Here is a 27,742-nt window from a genome sequence, read left to right as displayed (position 1 = left end):
GATTTGTTCAGAAACACTTTCTTCTGTCACAGCTCTGCAACAGAACTTGTGAAAAACACAACTAAAAAAACATTTCTTGTAAACTGTGAAGCCTTGCAGGTGAAACAGCTTCCCTGCTGGCAGCATTTTTGTCATCCCTCCATGACTTTGTAACACAATAAGGAAGTGCTACAGGCAGTAAATAATAGATTAATATGTTATCAAAAAGCCTTGAAGCAGTCAGAATCCAGGTATGGTTGTAACCCCAGAGCTGAGTGTGATAGAGTATAGTGTTCCATTCTCCACACTTGATTCACCGCTGCGACTGCTTTAAAGGAAAGACAATAGGATTGGTGCTATTGATAATTAGTTTTTAATGTGCCACACTCATCATGTCCAATTTCATGCCCCTTAGGCAGCTGATCACAGATTTAATCAACACATTATTGCTTGCTATACTTAAACTGACTGCAGGGAGGGCTCCTCTGTTTTTGTATGAGTGTGCGTGATTGCTGCGAGGAGTGTGAAGAGGACACAGTGTTAGCCTGTGTTTGTGTGATCGAGGAGCAAGTGAGAGAGGTTGTCAGCATGTGCATCCATCCCAGCAACGTCCGTCTTTGATAGACATTGAATATGTGTTCCAGGCCATTAACCAGGAGCTACGTTTGAAGATGACGCGCTTGGAAGCGTGCGGTCCTGCTGTGTCGAGGGAAGCTATTGTTATTATTGTGTTTCTAGTGAAGAGGAGAGTGTCCAGGCCTCCCTCACCTGATGAATACAGATGAAAGCAGAGCTGTTATGTCTATGTTTTTTGTTCAGACCACTCTCATAACACCTGGGACTTGTTAGTTTTTGGGGGGATTTTTTGGTGAGGTTTTTCTCCCTTTTTGTAACCTGTTATTGGATGCTGCAAACCATTTTACCAATGCTCAGTTTTTAGTGAGGGGACGGCATAGACCACTGTTTTAGATTCATGGGTGTATCTGAACGTCAAATTTGAGCCAAGCGGCAACCTCCGGTCTCAAAATATGAAGCCCATGCGGAATTGTTAAAAACTGCAGTTCCTTGAGCGTCCACTTGAGGCTGGCTGCAGAAACACCGCAAACCACATACACACACATTCAAAGAAGACGATCTTTATAGCAGAAATAAACATGTTAACAGCCTAGTTCAAAAAACAGCTTGGCTGTATGTAGCTAATTTCTCTATCGGCACACACTGTACGGGGGTGAATTTTCTTCTAACGCGACGGTTCAGAAGATATTAAGATTACGAGTTTTTGTCCAAATAAGGACATGACTGACTTGATTGACAGGCGGGGACACTTAAGGCTGATTTACACTTCTGCATCTCCCCTATGCAGCAGGGGCTGACGCGGACATGAGCACCACATACTTGTACATCGATGTGTCAGTGTCACGCAGCAATTCCCCGCCGAAACACTTGAGGGCAGTGTGGCTACGATCTCTATTTACTTTTCCACAGAGTTTCAGAGCGTGTTATGTTAATCTACAGCTGATACATGTTGCTGTTTATCATTCAGACATGATTACATGAAGAATAGAGAGGAGGAGATGAAATACACGGCCGATGAGCAGGGATCCTGGGAGTGCTGAAAATACAGGAAATACAATAAGATAAGATAAGATAAGATATTACTTTATTGATCCCCCGGGGGGGGGAATTCAGTTGTTACAGCAACCCAGACATAAGTACAATCAAGAAAGAAGTTTCAATAAGTACAAAATAAGATAAAAAAAAAAAAAAAGTACAAAATACAAATAAAAATAAAAAATAACACAAAAAATAAAACAAAATAACATAAAATAAATAGAAAAATAAAATAAAATAAATAAATAAAATGCCGCCGAGCGGACCAATCACAGGGCTTGCGTTACGTGTTCATTCTATTGGTAGTTACATTCTGGAGGAGATGCACGTCAGCTACATGCGTAGGTCACTGCGTAGGTATGGGAGCTACGTGGACCCTAGCGTAGACTTCGCCTTTGATTCAACGCAGAAGTATAAATCAGCTGTTGGCTAGGAGGCTCAAACCCCGCCTCTTTACGTCACACTCTTTTGGAGGAGTTCCCCATTTCAAATATGGCTCCCACCGATGATTGTCTTCAAAACAGCGCTCAGGAACAGATGGGTGAAATCACAGATACTATGTCCATTATTTATACAGTCTATGATTTGAACCAATAAGTGGGTCTGTAAATTATCATTTATATTTACAACAAATAGACAGGACCATATTGATCCTTTCTGCCATCGCTGTCTCTTCATACTGAGATGTTCCAGTGAAACACGATAACAGAAATAACACAAAAGTAATAAAACCATTGAATCTCAATTATTGTTCTTGTTCAGTTTCCCTTTGAACTTTTCAACAAATTGAACTTTCTCAGCTCTCTTCACTTTAATCACTGACATTTTTGCGCTCCACTGCTTCATGTTTGTGCCGGACAAGAGCGTCTGGAGTTGTTCTTGACCACAGCTCACTACATCGAGACTATAACAAGTTTTCCAGTTAGAAATTGAGTGTAGGGGCAAAGGAGAGGGAGAGGAAGGGATTCAGACAACTGGAGCCAGAAGCAGTAGTAGCTGTTTATCTTGAACTACTGTGTTCCCTGGCTGTGAGTCAAACGGGGAGAGAGAGACATTGGGCAGCGGTGGAGGCCTTCATTAAATGCAGCTCAGGCTCTGGTGAAACCCTGGTTAATGTCCCTATCATCTCTGGAGTGGTCCAACGTCTAGCTCTCTGTCCAAATGACTCATGTTTAATGCATCTCTGCAGTCCTTGTCATTTAACCTCACCTCTGGAGGTTGTAGGTTGGGGGTTTGGATAGCACCGACTCCAGCGAAAAACCCATGAGGGGCAAAGTTATTCTTCACCCGCTCTCCATTTACTTAACATGGGGAGAGCCTCTCCAGGTCTCGCCTATTGCTGTGTAATCTCCCCAAAGCAAACCCCCCCATCACCCCATCGCAGTGCCTGAACCTGAGCTCAGGGGTGGTCTGGGTTTGACTGTGTGGCTTTCTGAAGCACTTCGTTACTCTGCTTCCCGTGTTCTGTGTCTGAATGCTAAAGCAGGGGACCAATGATACACAGACTTAATGATTCAGCTGTTTACTCTTTAAAGGTCAGCTCTCAAGTTTAAATCTTCTGGAAGCCAAACCCACATTAGCCTTTTAGCTTTTAATGTAAAGTCTTGTGTATACAACATTAAGCATCTGAAATATATAAGGAAGTAGTTTCAAGACAAACTCTAAATATTATCTTTAATCTGTATTGATTTGATGCACAATACAATTCAAGAGTTTGGAAACACCTTCTCATTCAAGGGTTTGTATTTATTGTAATGATTGTAAACACTGTAGATTAATACTGAAGACATCAAAACTATGAAAGAACATATATGGAATTATTGAATGAACCAAAAAGTGTTAAAAAAAGCAGAATCTGTTTTATATTTTAGATTCTGTAAAGTAGCCCCCTTTTTCCTTCATGACAGCTTTGCAAACTCTTGGTATTCTCTCAGTCTGCTTCATGAAGTGGTCTCCTGGAATGGTTTCTAATTAACATGAGCCTTGTCAAGAGTTCATTTGTAGAATGACTTGCCTTCTTAATGTGTTTGAGACCATCAGTTGTGTTGTTCAGAGGTAGGGTTAGTACCCTATTTGACTACTGTTGTAATCCAGATTATGGTAAAACCAGATTATTTCATAGTTTTGATGTCTTCAGTATTAATCTACAATGTTGAAATAATTAAAATAAATAAAAACATTGAATGAGAAGGTGTGTCCAAACTTTTGACTGGCAGTGTGTATAACAAAAATATATAGAATGAATTAAATGTTGAGAAAACCTGTAAATGGCTCGTCTGTGAACCTAACCAAAACAACGTCATGAGCAAATTCAAACTCCCTAAGTCACCAAAACAACCCAATAAACTTGAATCATAGGAAATGTAAAACTTTCAGAAAGCAGACATGATAGGAGGTGTGAGAAGACGTCGTTCCCGTGAACAACAAGTTCTCACATTGGTTATTGTTGTTTCAACAAAATGTGACAAAAGGGAATATCTATGTGCTTTTATATACACAGACAATACCAGTGAGTCCATTCAAAGAGAGGCTGTTACGCTCGTTTCCAAGCTTTATATTGTCCTCCTGATGGCTCTCTTGTAACTGTTTTACTTATCTGAGACTGATGTCTTTAAAATTGTCAGCTTCTTGTCTGAGGCTTCATTTCAGCCAGCCTTCTTTCTTTTTCGGTTGCTTTGTGTCTGTTTTCTTCTGTTTGATCAGCCTCTGTTTACTCAGCTCCTTCATGGCTTTCCTCTTCTCATCTTCTCTTTCTTGTCGGCCATTAACCAGGAATCTAAATCTGTGCTCCTTGTAAATATCCTTACATTGTTGTTGACGGGAATGCTATCGGAGAGTAACGTGTTTTGCCACATTGTCAACAGGAAGAGGTGACAGCATGAACTTTATAAATGTGCTGTTGTTCATTCCCTGGATTGATATGACGTGTGTGATCTAGTGCAATACCACACTTTCATGATTCGATATGAGGATTACTTTTTTGGCATATATATTCGATGCTCAATACTTTCAGTGATTTTTTTTTTTTAACAAAATAAAGCTTGAAAGACAACTCCCATGACAAATACTGTTAATTTAAAGGGGACATATCATGCTTTTTTCATCAATATATATTGGTCTAAGAGGTCCCCAAAACATGTCTTTAAAGTTTATGCTCAAAAAAACACTTTGAAATCAGATTTTGGTCTGCCTGAAAAGTCCTCTTCTTCAGTCCTCCTCAGAACACTCTGTTTTCCCTCTGACCACGCCCCCTCAGGAAGTGGATGTGCCTCGGCTCTCCAGCACGTTGATCTAATGTTTACATGTTGGCTGAATATACACGGCTGCTCAGAGATCACGTTACTTCAACCCTCTGAATCTGATCCTGACGGAGAGGCGCCTGTAGCAGGACCTTTCTGAACGATCCGTCATAGATTTTGTGTTTCTTGTTGTTTTATTTATCAGTATGTCGACGTGTGTCTTGGTGCACAGCTACGAACATGTAGCTATGTGGCTATGCTAACTAGCGCTAGCACTTATCCATGATAAATAAAAATCATCCACTAGATCTTCAAATCTGCAGACGTGGGGAGTAAAACCGACCTCTGCCAGAAAGGCAGCGGGACCTTTTCTGAAGGATTGGTCACAGATTTAGTGTTTCTTGTTGTTTTATTTGTCAGTATGTCGACTTGTGTCTTGGTACACAGCTACAGCTACAGCTACAGCTATGAACATGTAGCTATGTGGCTATGCCAATTAGCGCTAGCACTTATTCATGATAAATAAAAATCATCCACTAGATCTTCAAATCTGCAGACTTGGGGAGTAAAACCGACCTCTGCCAGAAAGGCAGCGGGACCTTTATGAAGGATTGGTCACAGATTTAGTGTTTCTTGTTGTTTTATTTGTCAGTATGTCCACGTGTGTCTTGGTACACAGCTACAGCTACGACATGTAGCTATGCTAACTAGCGCTAGCACTTATCCATGATAAATAAAAATCATCCACTAGATCTTCAAATCTGCAGACGTGGGGAGTAAAACCGACCTCTGCCAGAAAGGCAGCGGGACCTTTTCTGAAGGATTGGTCACAGATTTAGTGTTTCTTGTTGTTTTATTTGTCAGTATGTCGACTTGTGTCTTGGTACACAGCTACAGCTACAGCTACAGCTATGAACATGTAGCTATGTGGCTATGCCAATTAGCGCTAGCACTTATTCATGATAAATAAAAATCATCCACTAGATCTTCAAATCTGCAGACTTGGGGAGTAAAACCGACCTCTGCCAGAAAGGCAGCGGGACCTTTATGAAGGATTGGTCACAGATTTAGTGTTTCTTGTTGTTTTATTTGTCAGTATGTCCACGTGTGTCTTGGTACACAGCTACAGCTACGACATGTAGCTATGCTAACTAGCGCTAGCACTTATCCATGATAAATAAAAATCATCCACTAGATCTTCAAATCTGCAGACGTGGGGAGTAAAACCGACCTCTGCCAGAAAGGCAGCGGGACCTTTTCTGAAGGATTGGTCACAGATTTAGTGTTTCTTGTTGTTTTATTTGTCAGTATGTCGACTTGTGTCTTGGTACACAGCTACAGCTACAGCTACAGCTATGAACATGTAGCTATGTGGCTATGCTAACTAGCGCTAGCACTTATCCATGATAAATAAAAATCATCCACTAGATCTTCAAATCTGCAGACGTGGGGAGTAAAACCGACCTCTGCCAGAAAGGCAGCGGGACCTTTTCTGAAGGATTGGCCACAGATTCTGTGTTTCTTGTTGTTTTATTTATCAGTATGTAGACGTGTGTCTTGGTACACAGCTACGAACATGTAGCTATGTGGCTATGCTAACTTGCGCTAGCACTTATCCATGATAAATAAAAATCATCCACTAGATCTTCAAATCTGCAGACGTGGGGAGTAAAACCGACCTTTGTGTTTATTAAGACAGCCTACAACTAGCATGCCTCCCTCCTAAGCTCCTTGTTAGCACACATTTGTGCAGGTAATGAAAAACGGAGGAGGGATTCAGTATTATTTTATACAGTCTATGGGCTGAACAAGCTCCGAGCTCTGACTCCGTGACAGACCGGATATTGTTGTTACGTAACAAAAAAACGGAAGTCTGAAACGGCTCGTTTCACACACATTTACAGAAAGGTGGAGAAATCAGAACAGGGGCAGAATGGATTTGTTTCATTCTCGGGGGGTTTGTAGACATGCCAGGGACACATATTTCAGGTAAAGAACCATTACAAAGTCAATTTTGCATGATATGTCACCTTTAACAACTTGAATACGCAAATCCTTTGGAAAATATGGAGTATATTTAGAAAAACACATAGATAATAAACAATTCACATAAATATGAATTAAAATAGAAAAATAGAAAACAAATAATAATGAATATAAATATAAATTGAACAAAAATGTCAAAAAATAAACAAATACAAATGTAGAAATAAAACAGCTGTTTTAAAGTGTTTCAAAAGGCGGCTTGTGTTGCTGCAGTGTTGTACATTTTTGCAGCACAAACTGCACATTGCCAGAGTTTTATTTACACTTGAAAAATATGCCCACACCACATTCCTCTTTCCACTTTCTCTCCGCCATGCGTCACCTCAGATGCGACACGCGCAGCCTAGCAGGCTAAAAACAGCTAACTGGAGGCACCGCACTCCTGGTCACTTGACATGGGTGGACTTGTTCAATTTTAGGCTGGGGGGGCGGTGACGGTACAAAACACTGGAGTAAGTTTCCCTATAAGAGTGAGATGTGACACATGAGCTTTTATTTTGCATTTATTAATTAGTATCTCTATTTTATTAGAGTAATCAATCCTCAAATGAGTAGCGTGAGTATCGATATATCGATCCAACCAATCAGAATCAGGTATTTAACACAGCTGGGTTGCAGAGGGGTATCATGGGAAAAGTGATGTGGCATTAGCGATGGTTGCAGGGGATTTCTGACAGTGGAGAGATTTTGACTTGATTGCAGTCCTTTATTTGAAGAAGTTGAATCAATCTGTGGTTGAGGGTCTTCAGCTCCACTAAATCATGGCACTAGCTAACAGTACTTTATAAATGTGCTGGTCTTCATTCCCTGGATTGATATGACGTGTGTGATCGGGTTGAACCTGGTGTTGCTCTTGCTATTTAGCATTTATAACCACTGTGAAGGGGTTTCAACCAAGATACAAATGGGGGGTCGTTAGATGTCTTCCAGAATGTTTTGTTTAGTTATCTAAAAATAATACATTTTACCCATTAAAGTAAAAAATATCAACAAAAATAGACGCTAAACCTGAAATAAAACCTTGAAAATTGAAAATGTAATGAGTTTTCTGTCTTTCTTTGTTACCAGATGACTCCTAAGTTAAGGGTTACTTATCAAAAGCATCATTAGCAGTAGATTAATTCATAACAGTACAGGAAACACAGACAAATGCTCATATAGGTAGGGTCATTTTCTGCAGACCAGATAAATGAAGCCACATTAAATCACTCTGAGGGACAGTGGGGGTTGCGAGTCTTTGGCATCTATATTTTGGGGGTCGCGGGCTGAAAAGTTTGGGAACCCCTGGTCTAGATCATGGCACTAGCTTACAGTACAGCCTTTATTTAACATGCCATCGTTAGCTTTGGAATAATATAGATCTGTGTCTTTGCCTGCATGGAAGCTGCTAACTTTGATGGACAGCGAGGCATTTTGTAACCCACCACTGAATGACAAATGAAAATGATTATTTTCCGTTTGCTTTCACCTCCTCCTCTGCTTCTGACTCAGACTCCTCGAACATAGCATTAAAGGCTGCACTTCAATTGCCTCAATCACATTTGTAATACACAAAGCTGTGCAGATGTCAGTCCAAATCTGATCTGCCACGCCCACATTGTCTTCAGAGAGGGTCTGAAAAGCCAAATAAGCAGTGTTGCTGTTTGTGTGTTCTGATAGTTAGGAGGGTTGATTTGTACTCAGATTACAGAGGATGCTCAATGAGACTCCAGACTTTGAATTCACATATACAATTCTGCTGTTTGAATTCAGACTTCCAGTGGCTTTGAAGCTTTGCTAAAAGTTTCAGGTGCAGTTGAAGGCTGTCAAACTCCATCAAACTTCATATTTTGTCGAAACTGACAGAGATTTGCTTAGATTGTATTCAGATTGCATGAAATTGAATTTGTCATGCTCATTAAACACTAAACAGGTTTAAAATGAATGCAGCAGCTTGGAAATGAATGTAATTTCTATTTACGACGTGGTTGGACAACACATTATGCGACTGTTTGAAGCCTTTAAGCTGGCAGAGATGCATGTCCAGGGATTTGGGAAAGGGAAATCAGCAGCCATTCAACAAGATGCATCTTTACCACATACGGTGCTATGGAACAAGATGTAAAAGAGCTGAAATTGTGCTCTTTGTTCCTCTTGATCTTCACGCTGCATTCTCCTCAGATTTTCCCTGCTTAGGATGCAAAGACTGCCTCCCTCACACTCCTCTTCTCCCTCACTCACACATACCCACTCAATGCCTGTCTCTCTTTCTTGCTCCGGATAATGGTAATTAGAATATCACCATGATTGAAATTTGGCAAAAGTTGAAGAGGAAATAGGTTTACTAATCAAAAGCTGCTCGTAGCTGGAATCCTGATGCTCACTTGGCTGGAAAATCTTCTTGTATGATGGGGGGCCTAAGTGAGTGCCAACTGTATACTGTGGGCCAACGCTGCTCGTTCCCTACAATGATGGATTTTATGCAGATGTCCCAGTTAACACATTTCACACAGATTTTGCTTAGTAATTAGTTTGGACATCATTTTTAATATTCTATAGCAATGGTTGTACACTATGTACAGTACATGTGTCTATCTCTTGGTGCTCTGTTAGAAGTGGTGTGTGTACTTCTGAATGCTGATGTACAGACTTTTACTCTCTGAAAGAGTTTGTGGATGTGATTTTGAAGAATTATTATGTAAAAATGTGAAATATGGAGCTTTATTATTTACTATCAGCACAAATAACCATGTTTTACACCAGGGGTTCCCAAACTTATCAGACCACGACCCCCAAATATAGGTGCGAAAGATTTTCGACCCCCACTGTCCCTCAAAGTGATTAAATTTAGCTTCATAGTCATTTAACTGGTCTGCAGAAAATGTGTTAACTAACCCCAACTCTAACCTTCACCCTATGAAGGGTGACTCGATTACTGCAATAGCATCCTCTACGGTACACCCAACACCCTCCTCAACAAATTACAATACATACAAAACTCAGCTGCACGCCTCCTCACTCATACCCGCTCCAGAGACCACATCACCCCAGTCCTCCAGAACCTCCATTGGCTTCCCATCCCCTTTAGAATACAGTACAAGATCCTACTCATCACCTATAAAGCCCTCCATAACCTAGCTCCCTCCTACCTCACCGACCTTCTGCAGCCATATAATCCCTCCCGCAACCTCCGCTCCACCAATGCCAACCTCCTCACCCCTCTCACCAAACCCAAGCACCGAACCTGGGGGGACAGGGCCTTCTCTGTCGCTGCCCCCACCCTCTGGAACTCTCTCCCCCAACACCTCAGATTCTCTCCCTCACTCACCAAATTCAAATCCGGACTCAAAACACACCTATTTAGAAAGGCTTTTAAACTATAATTGATTGATTTTTTTTCTTGTTTTGTTTTATTTTGCTGCCTTGCTTTTCTTTGCTTTTTTGCACTGTTTTCCTTTCCTTTGCTTTCCTATTGTATAATTGTATTTTCCTGTAAAGCGCTTGGAGAACCTTTTAAAGCGCTTTTATAAATAAAATGTATTATTATTATTATTATTATGAGTCATCTAGCAACAAAGAAAGGCAGTAAACTAATGGGGGAAAAAAAATTCAAGTTTTAATTTCAGATTAAATCCTTTTTTATACATATTTACAGCAATGGACAATTTACAAAATGTTAGATTACTCAAAAAAAAAAAAGAGAACATCTTGCGACCCCCAATTAGTGCCTTGTGACCCCCCAGGGGGTTACAACCCCCACTTTGGGAACCCCTGTTTCACTCGACGTATTGGAACTGCTCTTTAGTATTTTGCCATTTCGGTACAGTCTGAAAGAACTGACATGAGAAAGTTGACTTCATTAAGATGTCTGTTCAATTAAGGGCCTGTGTCCATCAACAGCATTTTTGGGGCTTGCTTTTTTTCACTACAAAACCAGTGCTGTCCGGTGATTTCAGTGCTCAGTGTGATGTTTTTTGTTACAGCGTCAGTTTACACCTTCTCTTTGTCAAATGTTGTTGAACAAAAGCAAACATGAAGCATCTTATATGAACAAACTCAACATTCACATGTAGACCAGCAGCCTTCGAAATCTTGCAACAGTTACAGCGGTGAGAAGCGCTCTGAAATCCAGGCTGTGGGCACTGCCTAGGCAAAAGAAATGCCGTTAGTGGACACAGGTCCTTAGAGCTTCACTTAGCAGACAGTTAGCTTAGCTTAGCATAATGAATGGAAACAAGAGGGAGAAGTGGTCTCTGCTCTGACAGAAGGTGAATAGGACAATAAGCACCTCTAAAGTGGACTAATTATGATGTAGAATAACACGTTTTAATTCTATTAATCCAAAGTGTAAGAGAAGCTGTGGTTGCATCGGGGGTTATGGTCTGGACTGTTTCTCGCCTGGGAGCTGTTGCAATCTATGGAATGTGTAAATACTGTAGAAACATTTTAAAAACTGTGCAGACTCTGTTTGGTCAAATGATGTTACTGAAATGCATTTTTTTTGTTTTTTTGTTATTCTGTGAACATTTATCATTACAGCAATTAAAAACAGATACAAGATCCTAGCATGAAATTCTTCTTCTCAGAGGTTCAAAGCACAACATTTATGTCTTCACCTAAAGCAATGATGTTGATGAAAGCCTTCCTGCATTCTGTTTTCAGACGTCACACTTGAACTGTCTCTTTCTGAAATCAGCCATGTTGTTTATTGATTTTCTTCTTGCAGAGGGGATCAGCATGTATGACTTTTCTTTGCATTGTTACCTGCCTTCTCCTGTACTTTACATGCATGTACCTCTATGCACTCGCATACAGGGGCTTTCAAATTGAAATGGGGCTTTGAATGCTAACCTCCCTTTCTGTTTTTTTTTCCTCTCCCTTCCTTCCTCCTCACCTATCCTCCTCTTTCTCCTCCAACTCAGGAGCTGCACAGGACCCAGGTAAGCCTTCCCCACGTTCCTTTACTTCTCCTCACCACACCCTCTCACCTCTTTTCAGCTTCTTGCTCTTTTTCCGACATGCTTCCTCTCAGCATCCGTCGTGTTTGTGTGTAGTGACCTGCAATCTTTCTCCACCTCGGTTTCTCTCATTCTCTTGCACATTTAGCTTCTATCTGCCTCTCTTGCATTCTCCACAGACCATTTCTTCCAAATCTCATGCGGCTGCTGTTGCTGCTGGCTGATGCATCCTCAATGTTGTGAATAGTGCTAGCTGTAGCAGCCTATAGTGTGCTCTGCAGTGAAACAGATAGTGTTGATACAGAACTCAATGATCTGAGGACTTCTATTCTCAAACACAACAGCATTTACTTTAAGATAGCTTTGAATTAAACCAAGTAGAAGTAAGGATGGCATCAACAGGTTTGTATTTCTGTGAACATTCATGCAGCTTCTTTCAGGTTCTTTCAGACCTGCTGCTACTAGCATACTGTAGTTATTGAATTAAAACAATTACAGAGTGCATCACTAACTGCTGTGGATTAACTTTTTATTATATGATCATTTTAATCTGAGTAAACCTCACTCTTATATAAATCTTGCCTTTCAAGAAAAGATGTAAAATGTGTTGTACCAGCCTGTCATTCATTTGAACATACCAATCTCAACTATCAGTCAAGAAATGAGGCCAACATGAAAACCAATGACGGCCAAGTTTGTCTTGATATTTATCTCTCTATGTTTGTATTTGCGGTTTGTCACTGAGTAGATTACCAAGACAGCGCCTCCATGGATATGTGACACAGTGTTGCTTGAATAATTCATCCAGAGGGATGTCATTGAAAATCCCTTCAGAGAAATAGCCAGCCTGTCCTTTATGTCCAGTGGTACTCAACAGAGATGTGCGTGCTACACACGTCAATCAATCAATCAATCAATCAATCAATCAATCAATCAATCAATCAATCAATCAGTCAATCAGTCAATCAATCAATCAATCAATCAGTCAATCAATCAATCAATCAATCAATCAATCTTTATTTATATAGAACCTTTCAAAAACAACCAACAAAAATGGATTTTAAAATAGAGACTTATGCACACCAACAACAATAAAATATGTGTAGTTAAATTAAGTGTATGTATCAAATGAATATTAGGTATATAAATAGTTAAAATAAATACATTTAAAAAAGGATAAGAGTTGAGAATAAAATTGAGGCTAAAAATGTCAATAAAACTGAGTAGATAAATTAAAATAAATTAAAATAATTAAACAAATAAATACAAATAAAATAAGATAAACAGTTAAAATTAGTAAAATAATAAAGCAAAATTAAAATCAACAGTAAAAAGTAAGTAATAAAATTGTAAAACCCTACATAAAAGCTTGTCTGAATGAATACATTTTTAGTTTACGTTTAAAAGTCTGAATATCTCTATCAGCTCCCCTACACAACTCAATGTGGTTACCCTGGCTTGGAAGTACAAGAACTACTAGCCAGTAAACAAATACTCCATATGTATATTGTAGTAGGCACAAGATGCTGGTCATATTTGTCTGAGCTGTAGTACAGCCATCCGCCAGTAGTTGGGTCTGTAGCTCCAGTAAATAGTTACTACCATAATGCAACAATTTTCACTACCCGGAAACAAACAAGCACAGATGACCGATAGCTTCTCACAGTGCGCAGTTGTTTGTCAGTATTTTGATCTAGAAGATGGAGAAATGTTTTATGGTGGTTGTGTCTGGTTAATCTTGTGTGCTAACACTTGACCAGAGCAATGTGTTACCAGCACATGCATGTGGGTGTTAACCTGCAAGGAGGACAGAAGGCTGGTGGTGCTAGTTCTGCTGATGTTAGCCACACTCAGTAAACCAATTACACTTCATTTGCTGCAGACTCTGCGCCTGTTTAGCAGTGTTAAATTAAGACAGCAAATTAAGACACTTTGTGTCAACCTCGGTACTGGGGATGTTAATTCATGTATTCATTTCATCACACATCGACTACTGTGACCTTCTGTTTTCATCTCTCAGTGTGTCCGCCCTCAGTCGCCTACAGTAAGTACAGAATAGACAGCCAGAGTACTAACAAGGTCGAACAAAAGGTCTCACATCACCCTGGTACTTCAATCCCTGCGCTGGCTCCCTGTCACCTATAGAATCCAGTTAAAAATTCCCACACTTACTTACAGATCCCTACACTGTCAGACTCCAGAATACTTGTCAGAACTTATTCACCACCTACCAGCCACCTCGCCCACTCAGGTCCAACATGTTACACCTTCTATCTGTTCCATGAACACACCTCAGCACTCGCAATGACAGAGCCTTCCAGGCTGTAGCCCCTAGGCTCTGGAACGCTCAGCCGATATCCTTGCACTCTGCAGAATGTGCAGATGATTTAAATCTTTATTAAAAACCCACTTATTCAGGAAGGCTTTTAGCTAATTTACGCAGAACTTTTAATGCTTTTATGGATCATGTAGTACATTTTATGCTGCCTATCGGTTTTCTCTTTCTTTTCTGTATGTCTTTTCTTTGTAAAGCACTTAGTGACTTTTGTCTGTGAAAAGCACGATATAAATAATGTTAAAGTTTAAAATGTGTCGCTTTAGAACATGCCTAGTACTTAACGTGTAACTAGGCATTAAAATAAGTGTGTCATTCACTCAACCCATTTCATCATTATTTATAAAGCACCTTTCTTACATTCAAGCATGCAACCCACAGTGCTTCACAAAAGAACAGAGACAGAACAGCTACAGGTAAAATGATACAATTATAAAACAAGACAGAGGAAAGTAAAATGAAATACTTAAAAGATAAAATAAATATGATCAAATCATTATAAATAATTGCAGAGAAGTATCAGGAAAATGAAACAAAATAATTACAATAAAATCAATCAAATAAAATCAGATAAATACCAGAATAATTTAAATATAATATAATATTAAGTGTCCTCTAGTTGCTGTACCTGTCTTATTATATTGATCTGTGTTTAATTACTGTAAAAAATATTACATATGTTCAAATTAAGAGGCTGCTTAGATTTTTACACTTTGAAATATCACATAAGAGAGTGCCAAATTTCTGATATAGGCGATAGCCCAGGAATATATTTTTATTGGAATCTTTTGAAATAAAACAGAACATGCAGGGATGTTTCTTTCAATAAAGAGGACATTTGCAATTAATGTTGATTAGATGTATGAAAATCTGAAAATACATTTTGGTTGGCTTGAAGGACTTCTTGCCTTTGCATGACCCCCATCATAAAAACAAGAAGCTTTTCAGAGAATAAGATCACACATTTGACTGAAACATGATAAAACCAAACAAAAAACATGTTAAATAGGAATGTTGACCTGTTTTATAATAATGGTCAGGTCTTAACTTTGACTGAGGAAAATCAAAGCCATGGCTGTACTTTAAGATGTAATGCTATAGCAAGTTTCATGTGATACAATTTAAAAACCTGACTGGTAAAAGTCAAACATTGTGGTGTGGTCAGAATGAGCTCCATAGGTTTCCTTTTAAAGAAATATCCCCTGCTATAAATCAAGCTAGCGGCCCCTGTAGCTACCTTCACTCCGCTCTCCCCCGTGTCTCCTCTACCCAGCCTTTTAATCCAATTAGCAGAGCTAGTGACAGTTATTTATATGTACATGAATTAGAATTGAGCAGTAAGAGATCCTCCCTTGGGGCTGATTGGACGGAGCCCAGTCCTTCACAGGTCTGTTCTCGGTCACAGACTTCTTCTGCTGCCACTGAGCAGCGGTGCTCTCTGTAGTCGCCTGCCAACACAACAGCAACCAAAACTCACACCAACACGCACTGCCAATAATAATCATCATCTCATCAGACTTTAATGTGAAACCAGAAGCACTGTAGACTTTTTTATCCTCTGCAGTCAAACATCGTCTTATTAGTTATCTCTTTCAAAACTGTCAATACTTTGGAACCAGTGGGTTTAAATTGTGACACTCTAATAAGCTGTCACCTCACAGTTCAGGCTCATCTCAGATCAGTGTGTCTGCTCTATTCCATTGCATTAGACAGGAGTAGTAGATATGCCAAATGAGGCTGTGAGCTGCCAAATACGACTCTTTTACCCTTCTGAACCGTGTGCCAATGATAGCAGTACTTCAGAGGGTTAGAAAAAGCCATGCCACAATATTGGCAGCACAAGACTTAAAAGGTTTAAATTACATTATGTTTGAAATATCTCTTATAGAGATTTTCACAAGTTGGATTTATAATTAATGCCATGTTCAGTCTGGTCCAACAGCATGTTTATAGTCCTCTGCAGAGTGGCTATCAAAATTAGACACTTAAAGTCAATTATTAGGCAGCTTGAGACCTCCATTAAAGATCCAGAGAAAAATATTTTGGCTTGATTAAACAGAATTCAACTGGACTATCACATTAGGGTTTGATTTATCTTCATTTATTATCACTTTGGAACAAGAATCCTACTGGTAAACAAATTATGAGCGAGCAATGATTGAAACAAAGTGGAATACACAACAGTGTGAGTGAATTGCTATAGCCAGTCTTGACTGCATTTAATAATAAGCTGCAGGCCTCCACAGTCTTATAGAGTAAACCTTCCCTTGTTATTCAATGAAAAAAACATTCAGATTGGTTGCAAATGAATGAAAGTGTTGAAGTGATATTAAGCCACCACAAATCTTTACAGCAGTAATTTATAAGACCTGTAAAACTCTTCTGCAGGATTTCACAGGTTTTTCTTCTTACACAGCAAACACTTTGTGTCAAAACGTTGCTGCTGGAGAGCCTTCTTAACACCTCACTCCACAGAATCCCAAAAGCAGGCCTGGATTAGCAATTCCCTGACATGTTTTAGAACAAAATATAAATATATGGATGAAGAAATTAATAGACAAAGGAGTTGCTAATTAAAAATACGCTCAGGGGGTCAATTGGAAAATTGTTCATGGAACCACCCACTAAGTTAATCTGGCCATGCCCCGAGGTGTTCAGCTGGCTTTAAATGCAGAGACTCTGGAGGCCATAGCATAAGGTTCTCATCATTTTCATGCATCATCAGCCCAATCAGTGAGCTCCCAGTCTGTGTGTGGAGGCAACGACAGTTCATTTTTCATATATCCTCGCTCAAAAGATTTTCACCCTAAAATTCACCTGTTTCTACTGGTGTCTGAGGTATTAGATTTTCAGATTGTGTTTGGCCAAGTGTTGCACATCCAAAGATAATGGTAAACCTTCTAAAAGAGAACAAAATCAGATCTGTAGAGAAAAAAGCTGAAAATGTTCTTTATTATTACAATGTTGTCAAATTATCCTGCTATTTGCAGCTGCACAATGAGAAGCAGCATTCCTGGTTCTGCAGGTGTATTTGCACTTGTGTTTGTAGAACTTCCAGAAGTCTCTGTAGTCATTGCAAGAGGTTTGTTGAATTTCTAGAAGTATAGTCAATCAATCAGAATTTATTTTAAAGCACTTTTCATACAGTGATATTGTAACATAAAGTGCTGACCATTAAAACAACTTAGAATAAAAAAAGATATAAATACAAAAATAAATAAAAAGACCCCCCCATCCTAATCCCAACCCTAGCCCCGACCCCAAACCCACCCCACAACCCTAAGGTTTAGAACACAATACAATCAATAATAATAATAATAATAATAATAATAATGATAATAATAATAATAATAATAATAACAATAATAATAATAATGATAAATATATGAATAAAGAATAAAAAGAAGTTGCTGACTGAACTGAGGAAACACTCTCATGATATCTTAATGAAGAAACACTGGAGGTAAAATAAGATGTTAAAACTCAACACAGGAAATTAAACTCACCAAAATAAAACACATTTCTAAGATAATAAAACACTAAAATGTTAAACCAGTAAAAAAAACTGAGATGCTCTACTTAAAAAGTGACTAAAATTTGAACTAGATAATAAATAAATAAATAAATAAAAGTTAAATAAAACTGCTGGAAGAATAAAACTCAGAAGCGAGACTAAAAAGGTCGGTCTTGAGTTAGTGTGGTCATTGCAGGAGAATTTGACGTTTAAGCAGAAGCACACTACCAGTCAAAACTTTGGACACACCTTCTCATTCAAGGGTTTGTATTTATTGTAATAATTGTAAACACTGTAGATTAATACTGAAGACATCAAAACTATGAAAGAACATATATGGAATTATTGAATGAACCAAAAAGTGTTAAACAAAGCAGAATCTGTTTTATAGTTTAGATTCTATAAAGTAGCCCCCTTTGTCCTTCATGACAGCTTTGCACACTCTTGGTATTCTCTCAGTCTGCTTCATGAAGTGGTCTCCTGGAATGGTTTCTAATTAACATGAGCCTTGTCAAGAGTTCATTTGTAGAATGACTTGCCTTCTTAATGTGTTTGAGACCATCAGTTGTGTTGTTCAGAGGTAGGGTTAGTACACAATGGATAACCCTATTTGACTACTGTTGTAATCCAGATTATGGCAAAACCAGATTATTTCATAGTTTTGATGTCTTCAGTATTAATCTACAATGTTGAAAATAATTAAAATAAATAAAAAACATTGAATGAGAAGGTGTGTCCAAACTTTTGACTGGTTGTGTATTTGTAATCATGTGTTTGTAGATGTTGATGTTGAGGTTTTTTTTTGTTATTTTGAACTTGTAAGAGTAGTTGTGGTAAGAGCGACTGTGCTATTTCTTTAGATGTAGTAGTAGTACTAGAAGAAGGAGTGGTGGTTAGGGTAGTAAGAGTAGTATAGAAGTACTAAGTAGAGGAGTAGTTGATGTGGTAGTAATAATAGGCGAGTTGTCATCTGTGTTTATGGAGTGGTAGTAAAGGTTCATTGTAGTGAGCATACAGGTGGTTGTAGTAGTGTGAGCTAAAGGAAATAGGACACTACCCTGTGGACCAATCACAGGGCTTGTGGTCCGCGTTGTTTTGTTGTGTTATTACATTTTTGAGGAGAGGTGCAGCAGGCTACTGCAAAGGTACAGGGTAACATGAACTTGTAAATTTGACGCATGAACCATACGCTGCAGTAGCACAATACGCATAAGTAATAGTAAAACAAGAATATTGGAAGAGGAGCAGTATCAGTATCAACTTCTATTCTTCAGACTGGAGTTTAAAAATAGAGCATCTTTTAAAAATTCTTCCCGGTGGTCAGAGGCCACAGTGCTCCCTCAGCTGACCTGCCACCACAGACATGACTTGTGTTGGGCTGTGTGGGTGACTTGTGTTTGCTCTGTATGCCAATCAATAGGAGGAAGACATGAGCACATGGAGGTGGGCAAAGGGACACAGCAGTTAAACACAGGGAGTCTTATCCATGTGTGCACAGAGAGAGGCTCTTTAAACACACACAAACACACACACACGCACACATATACACGACAACCCAGATTAATGACTAAATCAATCACACGCAGACGCTGTTTGCTTGTCATCCTGTGTGCTTTTCTTTTATAACACAGGTTCAATTTCCCAGGCTACTGAAGCTCTATCAGCGTTTCCTCCGAATATGTATTCAGCAAGGTCATCTCTCACTGCGCCGAGAACATTTCCCCACCACAGGATGTGTCTCTGCTATTGCAATGTCAATAGTCCCCAGTCCAATGCATTGCAATCTACATTTGTCAATACGTGAGCTGCTTAGAGCGACTATCTGAGCTGAGGATGCAGCTCGTTCATTACAGAGACCTTGTTTTGACTCCTGTTGACTCATGGATGCTCTCAGGTTAGAGCTGGATGGATTCAAAAGAGAGAGAGAGAGATTTAATATCATCACGACTGATAATACAGGTCAACATCCGAATTCCTACTGTGCGCCGACAAAGTATCACTGTAAAAACTACAAATGCTGTGTGAACTCTTTGTTACTTCATGAGTGAGGATAATTAAAATCTAGAAAATGAGGAAACGTCATGCTGTGAAAACATAGATTAAAAATGACACTTTACAGCAGGCGGAGAGGTTGAACTCTGTACTCGCGTCTGTAATAAGGGGATGTAGAGAGCTCATTTGAAGAGGTTTCACGTGGGCAGCTCCATCTGCTCACAACAAACCACAAAGACAAAGTAAGAGCACGTCAGGAAGGCTCAGAGGGCAAGTGCAACTCTTTCACTTTGACTGTGTGTTTGATATTTGTAATATTTTACAGAAAACACTGCTGTAAGTTTTATTTCTTGTTATGTCATTACACACCATGTAAAGATTAATACCATACAGATCTGTATGTTCCTGAAAAGGTTGAGAATACTCTGGTATTTAAAACTAAATAGAGATAATGAAAAGAGGGCAGGATTTCAGTTTTGAACAAAATTTGTGCACTTGATGAGTTTTCTTGGATTTGGATGATTTTTCTTTTTCTTGCAAAACTGCCAAAACAAGTTACTCATGACAGTATTTGTACTCAATTAGAGGTTAAACAACTGGGCCTATGTGCACGTCCAGCCATTACACAAACTGGACCATTAGTCTTAACCATAGACTGTATGAATAATGGAAGTAGTATCCGTGACATCACCCATTTCAACCATTCCTGAGCGCTGTGTTGAAGCCGATTGTCGGCAGTAGCCTTTTTGGAAATGCTAAACTCAACCAGTCAAAGTGTGAGGTAAAGAGGCGGGGTTTGAGCCTCCTAGCGAACAGCTATGTGTTCTTGCCTCTCAGTCAAGTCAGTCATGTCCTTATTTGGGCAAAACTCGTAATCTTAATATCTTCTGCACAATCTACCCCCCGTACAGTGTGTGCTGATAGAGAAATTAGCTACATAGAGCCAAGCCATTTTTGAACCAGGCTGTAAACATGTTTATTTCTGCTGTAAAGATCGTCTCTTTTTAATTGGTGTGTATGTGGTTTCCGGTGTTTCTGCAGCCAGCCTCAAAGGGATGCTCAATGAACTCAATGAATTGCAGTTTATAACACTTCCGCTTGGGCTTCATATGTTGAGACCAGAGGTTGCCGCTTGGTCTTAACGTGCCGTTATGGAACGGCCCATTTGGCTGTAGCATTAGCCACATGCACGACTGCAAACAGTTGGCCAATTAACTAATTGCGACATGAAAGCGAGGCTGGTGCAAAATGTCATAAGTCCAGGGAACCTCCTAGAAAACCCCTATCCAACAAATTCAAATTCCGCATGCCTACTACGCCTACACAACAATAAACATGGCGAGCGGTACCGGTTTGACTGAGAGAAGATTAAGGAAAAACAACTTTTCAGAGGAAGAAATGAACATTTGATTAGAAGAATATAGAATGAACAAACAGCTGTTATCAGCAAGTCAATCTTCAAAGATCACAAACAAGGAGAAAAGGAAAGTGTGGCTTCAGATCTTGAAGCGGGTAAATGCGTGTAATGTTTCTGAGCGCACAGAAGTAGAGCTACAAAATAAAATCAGCAACATGAAAGCAGCTTTGTGCAACAAGCACCGCCACCAACGTGGTCCAGGTGGAGGACCACCTGTCCCCCCATTGAAGGATGAGGACTTGTTAACGGAGTTGTTTGGGAGGGATTCACTTCACAGTATTGCTGCTAGGTTACCTAAGAATTATGTTGTGTCTCCTAAGTCTAAATTTGCTGTGTATTTCAACATCGTCATACTTTTCCAAAGGATTCGTTCGATCCCTAAATATCAGCTGTCTTTGCATATTTGGTCTTAAAAGGTAACACATAAGCACGATGTCCTCCATCCTTTAATCAGCCTAACAGGTGAAGTAATCCTGCCGTTAGCACCTGTAATGGTCGGGTCTACCTCCATTAAATGTAATGCTTTGTTGGGGTGTTAACCAGGCTCATGCAGACCGCTAATCCATTTTATTTTTTCACCATTAGTACAAACAGCCCGTTTTCCTCTTTGATGGCTGGACATGCATACAGGCCCAGATTATTAACCTTAACAATATACAACAGGACTTGAGATACTAAAGACTCAAAGCTCTCAGACTCTACTGATGGATCACCCTCCTCTGTCAGGGATGGGCTGAGATGTAGTCTGCTGCACTGAGAGTGTAATAAAATATAAATGGTTGAACTTTGACCCCATACATGTCTTCATCATTAAAGCAAATGGCACCGCAGTTTAAATGTGTTTCCGTCTAATTAATGTGTCACTTTGCAGGTGACACATTTAAAGAGATGTGTCACCTAATATATAAAGACAGTGCCAGTTCAAAGTAATTATCTTTGACATTTAGAGATAAATAAACTTCTGTTTTGCTGCTCGCTGTCACCTGAGGAGACAAAAACAGTGATTGAACTTATGCTTAATCAATCAGTCATGACCTCATCACTGTACACAGCTTCATTTTCACCCACACGTTTAGAGGTTTAGAGACACATCTAAAAGTACTGCTCAACAAGAGCGTGCACATATTTATTCTGAAGAGGGTTTCAGATTGTGTTCCTGTCAAATAAAACAGGAAGATTGATTGTAATTAAATTAAATCAGGTTATAGGGCTTCATAATCATAGTTTTGGATAATTTAACAACTGCAGGATGTTTACAGTACAGGCGGACATGAAATATTCATTCTTTGATCAGTAAAGTAATGATATGTTTGTCAGTTGTTTTACAATGATTAAATCAGTTATTTTAATTAGACCACCATAAACTTGTAAACCGTAGTGTGACATTAAGTGAAGTGTGTGTGTCCAGCAAAGCTGCCCATTCAGCCAGAAAGTGGTGGGTCCACTTTTAAACCAGGTCGTAATCATAGACTGTAAAAAATATGGACGTAGGATCCGTGACGTCACCCATCTGTTTCTGAAGAGCTGTTTTGAGACCAATCGGCTGCGGCAGCCATATTGCTTCTGTCGAGCCAGTGTGACGTAAAGAGGCGGGCTTTGAGCCTCCTAACCAACAGCTGCAGTGTTCCCGCAGGCAGCTGTGCCTCTCATTGGAAGACTAGTAATCTCAATATCTTCTAAATTACCGAATTAGAAAAAAATTCACCCCCCTCACAGTGAGAGGACATCTAGAAATTAGCTATTCAGACTACACTCATCTTTTGTACCAGGCTGTAAACATGTTTATTAATGCTGCAAAGCTCGTCTTTTCCCCATTCATGTGTATGTGACTTCCGGTACTTTCGGAGCCAGCCTCAAGCGGATCCTCGATGAACTGCAGCTTTTAACACTTCCGCATTGGACTCATATTTTTAGACCGGAGGTTGCCGCTTGGTCGTAATGTTAAATTTTTTAGCTGTACTATTTATTCAGTATATATACATATTGCAACATTTGCACTCTGCACTACCTCACTTATTCTGTTGTATCCATGTATCTATTCCCTCCATCATTCATATTTAGTTTAGTTTAGTTTGACTCACATAGTCAGCCCTGTCCTAGTCTGTCCTCATGTTGTTTTGTCTGGTTTTTATATTCGGACTTTGTTGTCCTTGTATTGATTGTCTGTTGTTTTATTTGCACTTGCACCGCTTTGCACCTGCCATACCAGAAACGCAATTTTGTTCAGCTGTATACAAGCTATCCAGATGAATGACAGTAAAGTTTGAGTTGGGTTGAGTCTACCAGGATCCCTGAGAACTACATGTTCTACAGGTTATTGTAATAAAAAGATCTAGCACTTCAGGTGTTCACAAATTAACAACAACAACAAAACTTTATAAAAGGCAAGGGACCAGATGATAAGATACTGCTTTATTCGTCCCACAACAGGGAAATTCATGGAGTTACAGCAGCAAACAAAAAGGTGTACAGTACAAGAATTTCAACAAGAATATATATAGAAAAAAAATGTTCATCAGAGACGACAGCTTGGCCATAATTCTCCTGTCAGCCACCACCTCCACAGGGTCCAGGACTGAGCTGGCCTTCTTCACCAGTGTGATCAGTTTTTCTATCCTGTATCCTGTCCACCCACAGCAGGTGAAATCCTTCCTATGTGGCGTTCGTGTCAGGTGTTAGCTCTGTTAGCATGATGCTACTCTGCCAGTATTCCCTCTGGTGCTGGGTTAGCTCGTCCACCTTATCGTAGATAGATCTTACAGTCCCCATAACGGTGGGTGGAAGGACAGGTCGATGTCGTCTTTTTTAGCTTGCACCTCAGGACCAGCATGTCGTCCTTGCCTCCTTCTCCTCAGCTCGCAGGGAATATCAGGCCTAGCATCGTTTAGCATCAACATGCTACGGGCTGCTAACAGCTGATCTCATATGTAAACAATGCGACCATGGTTACACAGGATTTACCAGTTTGATGTAACCTGTCACAGCCCTGGAGCCATGATGTGTGCTGGTGTCCCAGTACACCCAATGCACTCCTTACTTCTCCCTGCCAAACTTCACCAGCAGAGCTCTAAAGAGAGACACTTCAGGGAGAGGGCCGGGTATCGCCTTAACTTTCTTTTTGCAGTTATCCGACCTAAACACAAGCAAAATATTCAGAATAAAGGAATGAACAGTCGTGTCACTGATGGTCTGATTTACCCTGTGGGTCACGGAGAGGCGTCAGTGTGAGAGTGACACTTTTTCAAATATCCGTTAATAACTCCTCACAGCGTCTTCAAATGAAACTTTAAAATGTCATCTTGTTCTACTCGAGCTCCCTCAAGCTATGCTACGTAATTTGTACAAATACTATATTTAACAAACTCTGTTCTGATTTATTCAGTATTGAGAGAAATTAAAACTTCCCTTTAAAGAAGGAATAAAGTTTAGTTTCTCTAGAAGCAAACTTTTCAGATTTTCTTACTTTTCAGAAGAATTACAGGAGACGGTGGAAAAAGACGGCGAGTGGATTGAACATGAAACTGTCCTCATTCAGCTCTCCTTCTCTGAGCTCTGCGGTTCACACACCTTTAAAAAGAAACTAATGTCACAACTTTGAACCCTGCTGCTATCATCACCACCGCTCATTGTTCAACTTTCTTTGTAGAGATCGCTCACCTAAAGTTTCTCTCACCTGCTCCACTCCTTCATCATATTGATGGACAGGATCCAAGATGTTAAAGTTATAGCCTGCTGATTTAGCCTGCTAACGGAAGCTAACGTTTTAGCCAGATTGTTTGAATGCTAACGGAAGCTAACGGTTTCCCCTCACCTTACGGTCCATGGTGTCAACAAGCAGAAGCTAATTGTGTCTGAACTCTTCTCTGTGGATTGATTTGACATGACGTGTGATCAGTTTGTCTCTGGTGTTGCAGTGAAAGTTAACAACCATGGTCAAGGGGTCGTCAAGGGGTTTTGACCAATCAGAATCAAGCTTCTTATACAACCAGAAGATCAGCAAGAAAGCTGTGTAGGATCATCTGTGTGCTAGTTTTTATCCCACTGACACTGAGTACTGAATACCAGAGCTCTCTTAATGTGAACACAAGTTGATGCCACACCTGATGTCCAGAAACCTCAAAGCCTTTCAGTTCCAGCTTGTCAACCAAGAATATTATTAGTCAACTGTGTCCAAACAAAGGTTTCTGAGAATGCATGTTTGTACACAGGCTAAACTCCCACCAGCATGTCCCCTCCAACATTAGCATTGTCTCCTGAGTTTAGCAAATGTCATATTTCATTGTTCTTTGTTGCACAGAAGGCCCAACAGTGGAGCTGTTCAATAGACATTTCCCCTCAGTTAATTACACCGCTTCATTCATAGACACAAGGCTACGACCATATGCTCTTCCCTTACACAATGACTTTCATAGAAAAGAATGCTCTGTGCTCTCGCTACGAACTGTGGCTCACACTACATTTTCAAGTGCTGCTACCAGAAAGGAGGCCTAGAAACAATATGTCAGTGTCATGTTGCTTTACTGTGTGGCTGGCATACCTTTGCCTGCAGGCTTGGATGAGCTGAATGTTTGCTAGTTTACAGAAAGCATCTGTTGCCTAAAGCGCCAACCAGTTTACTTTCTTTCCTTCCGCTTCTGCCGTTTCAATTTTAAACAGATTTCAATAAAAGCAGCTAATAACACCACCATCCTGTCGCGTAGAGCACATATTTTCCAAACCCTGTACACAGTATAAGGCCTCTCTGTGGTTAGCAGTTGTAGGATCCAAAAACAACAAGAGGAGTGCAAATCAGAGAAGAGGCTGTGCTGTGTTAGATGAAAAGTACAGAAGAAGAATGCTGGAGGAACACAACTTCAAACCACAGAAAACAGTAGCTACACAGGAAAACACAAAAGAAAGCAGACTGATGAAATATCTGAGCTCAGACCAGCCTCAGAATCCCTCCACTCCTCTTATCGTACTACAACACTGCTACTGTACGGCTGACACCAGGGTTGGGACCCCTCTTTGTAAAGCTTGATCCACGCTGGGGAGGAGTCCATGCAGAAACTATCTTCATCAGCTGCAGATATAGCCTGAGTCAGTGTGCCATCCTGCAGTTTGCCTCAGAGCAGAGCTTTAGTGCAGCTAAACCTGCTGACATCTCCTGCCAGGTGTAAAAGTTAAGGCACAGTTAGTCTTCACCTCAAATGAGCCCATAAGCCCTTAACAAAGATAACCAAGCTGGTGGTGAACACGTGTGTCTATGTAATAAACTGAACTTGGGCCTTAATTCCCATGAGTGGTAATTCATCTCACATAACATGGTTACACCCGAGTATAACAAGTGACAACATGAGGAGTATGTAAAACTGCAAGAATGCCTTTTTTAACAGCATGTCAGAGAAATATTAACATTGATTGCCTTTTGTAACACAACTCATCTCTTAAAATGGCATTTTATTCTATTTTAGGCAGTTTCACCAGCAAGATTTAATAATTTGATTTTATATTTTAATATTTCATTTTGTAATTTATATTTCAGATTTTTATCTTTTATCTTTTGTTGTTTTTATTCTTCCAACATCAATGTCTTCCTCACTTTTCTTAGTTGTAAAGCAATTTGTATCATTGTTTTGAAAAGTGATATATAAATACTGATTATGTTAATTAATAATATGTTAATTATTTTCATATAATTATAATAATTGTATTTTTTTGATAATAATAAACAAGACTAATACTAATAATAATACTAATATTTTGTATCATTATCATTAGTAGTGTAATAATGATAATTATTATTATTATTATTATTAATACTACTACTACTACTACTACTACTAATAATAATAATAATAATAATAACAATTACAATAAAAATAATAATAATAATAATAATAATATATAATAATACTAATACTACTACTTCTATTACTACTACTACTACTACTACTACCACTAGTGATACTAATAATTGTATTATTGTCATTCTTATCCCTCACTGCTAATACACAGAGGGCCCGATCTACTAAAGGTTTGCGTGTATAAAAACACGTGCAAACTTGATAGCGCACGCAAAGCTGACGTACTAACCGGGAGCACCGAGGATTGCGTCTTTCAAATGAGCAAAATAGCACTCACAAATCATTGAGCGTGTTTGCCTTCATGAATATGCAGAATACATGTAGATCATCAGAACGTGCAAAATACTTGGAGGAGGAGATGCAAATGTAATCATTTAGCACACGCAATGTGATTTATCAAACCTGAAGCAGATAGCATGCGCTGTATTTGCGTCTATATTTAGCACGTTTGAAAGGCAGGTGCAAACTGGCACAGCGTTACGCACACATGGCTGCGGTCACTGTAAAGCTCATCATAACATCGCTTTACAACATGCCCACAACAGCTGGGCTTACAAGCATTACTAAATGTTTTAGTTAATCAAACTAAGAGAACAAAATAATAATAATAATAAAACTACACAAATTCAAAGCAGTTCAGCACCACGGATAGCGACCGCATCGTTCTGACACCCACTTTAACTTTTTCATATAATGAGAGCACAGTAGGTCACTGTATCAACAGATATACAGTTTAGTCAAATTGACACAGCGGCCCATATGTTCACATACAAACAAAAAATCAATATGAAGTACTCGGCCTACTCACCACTGTCTGGACGAGCCT

General features: G+C 39.5%; 1 protein-coding gene across 1 annotated transcript in view; it reads left to right on the top strand.

Annotated features, from left to right (window-relative positions):
- cadm1a (cell adhesion molecule 1a) overlaps positions 1-27,742 on the top strand; it is a 727,233-nt gene that overhangs the window by 446,883 nt on the left and 252,608 nt on the right. Inside the window, exon 2 of the mRNA XM_034684397.1 lies at positions 11,777-11,794. Coding sequence (XP_034540288.1) covers positions 11,777-11,794 — 18 coding nt within the window. The remainder of the gene's footprint in view (positions 1-11,776; positions 11,795-27,742) is intronic.

The sequence above is a fragment of the Notolabrus celidotus genome, chromosome 5, assembly GCF_009762535.1.
Source record: "Notolabrus celidotus isolate fNotCel1 chromosome 5, fNotCel1.pri, whole genome shotgun sequence".
Classification (NCBI taxonomy): domain Eukaryota; kingdom Metazoa; phylum Chordata; class Actinopteri; order Labriformes; family Labridae; genus Notolabrus; species Notolabrus celidotus.
The sequence above is the reverse complement of the archived record's forward strand: the minus strand, read 5'-3'. Positions and strand labels throughout refer to the sequence as shown.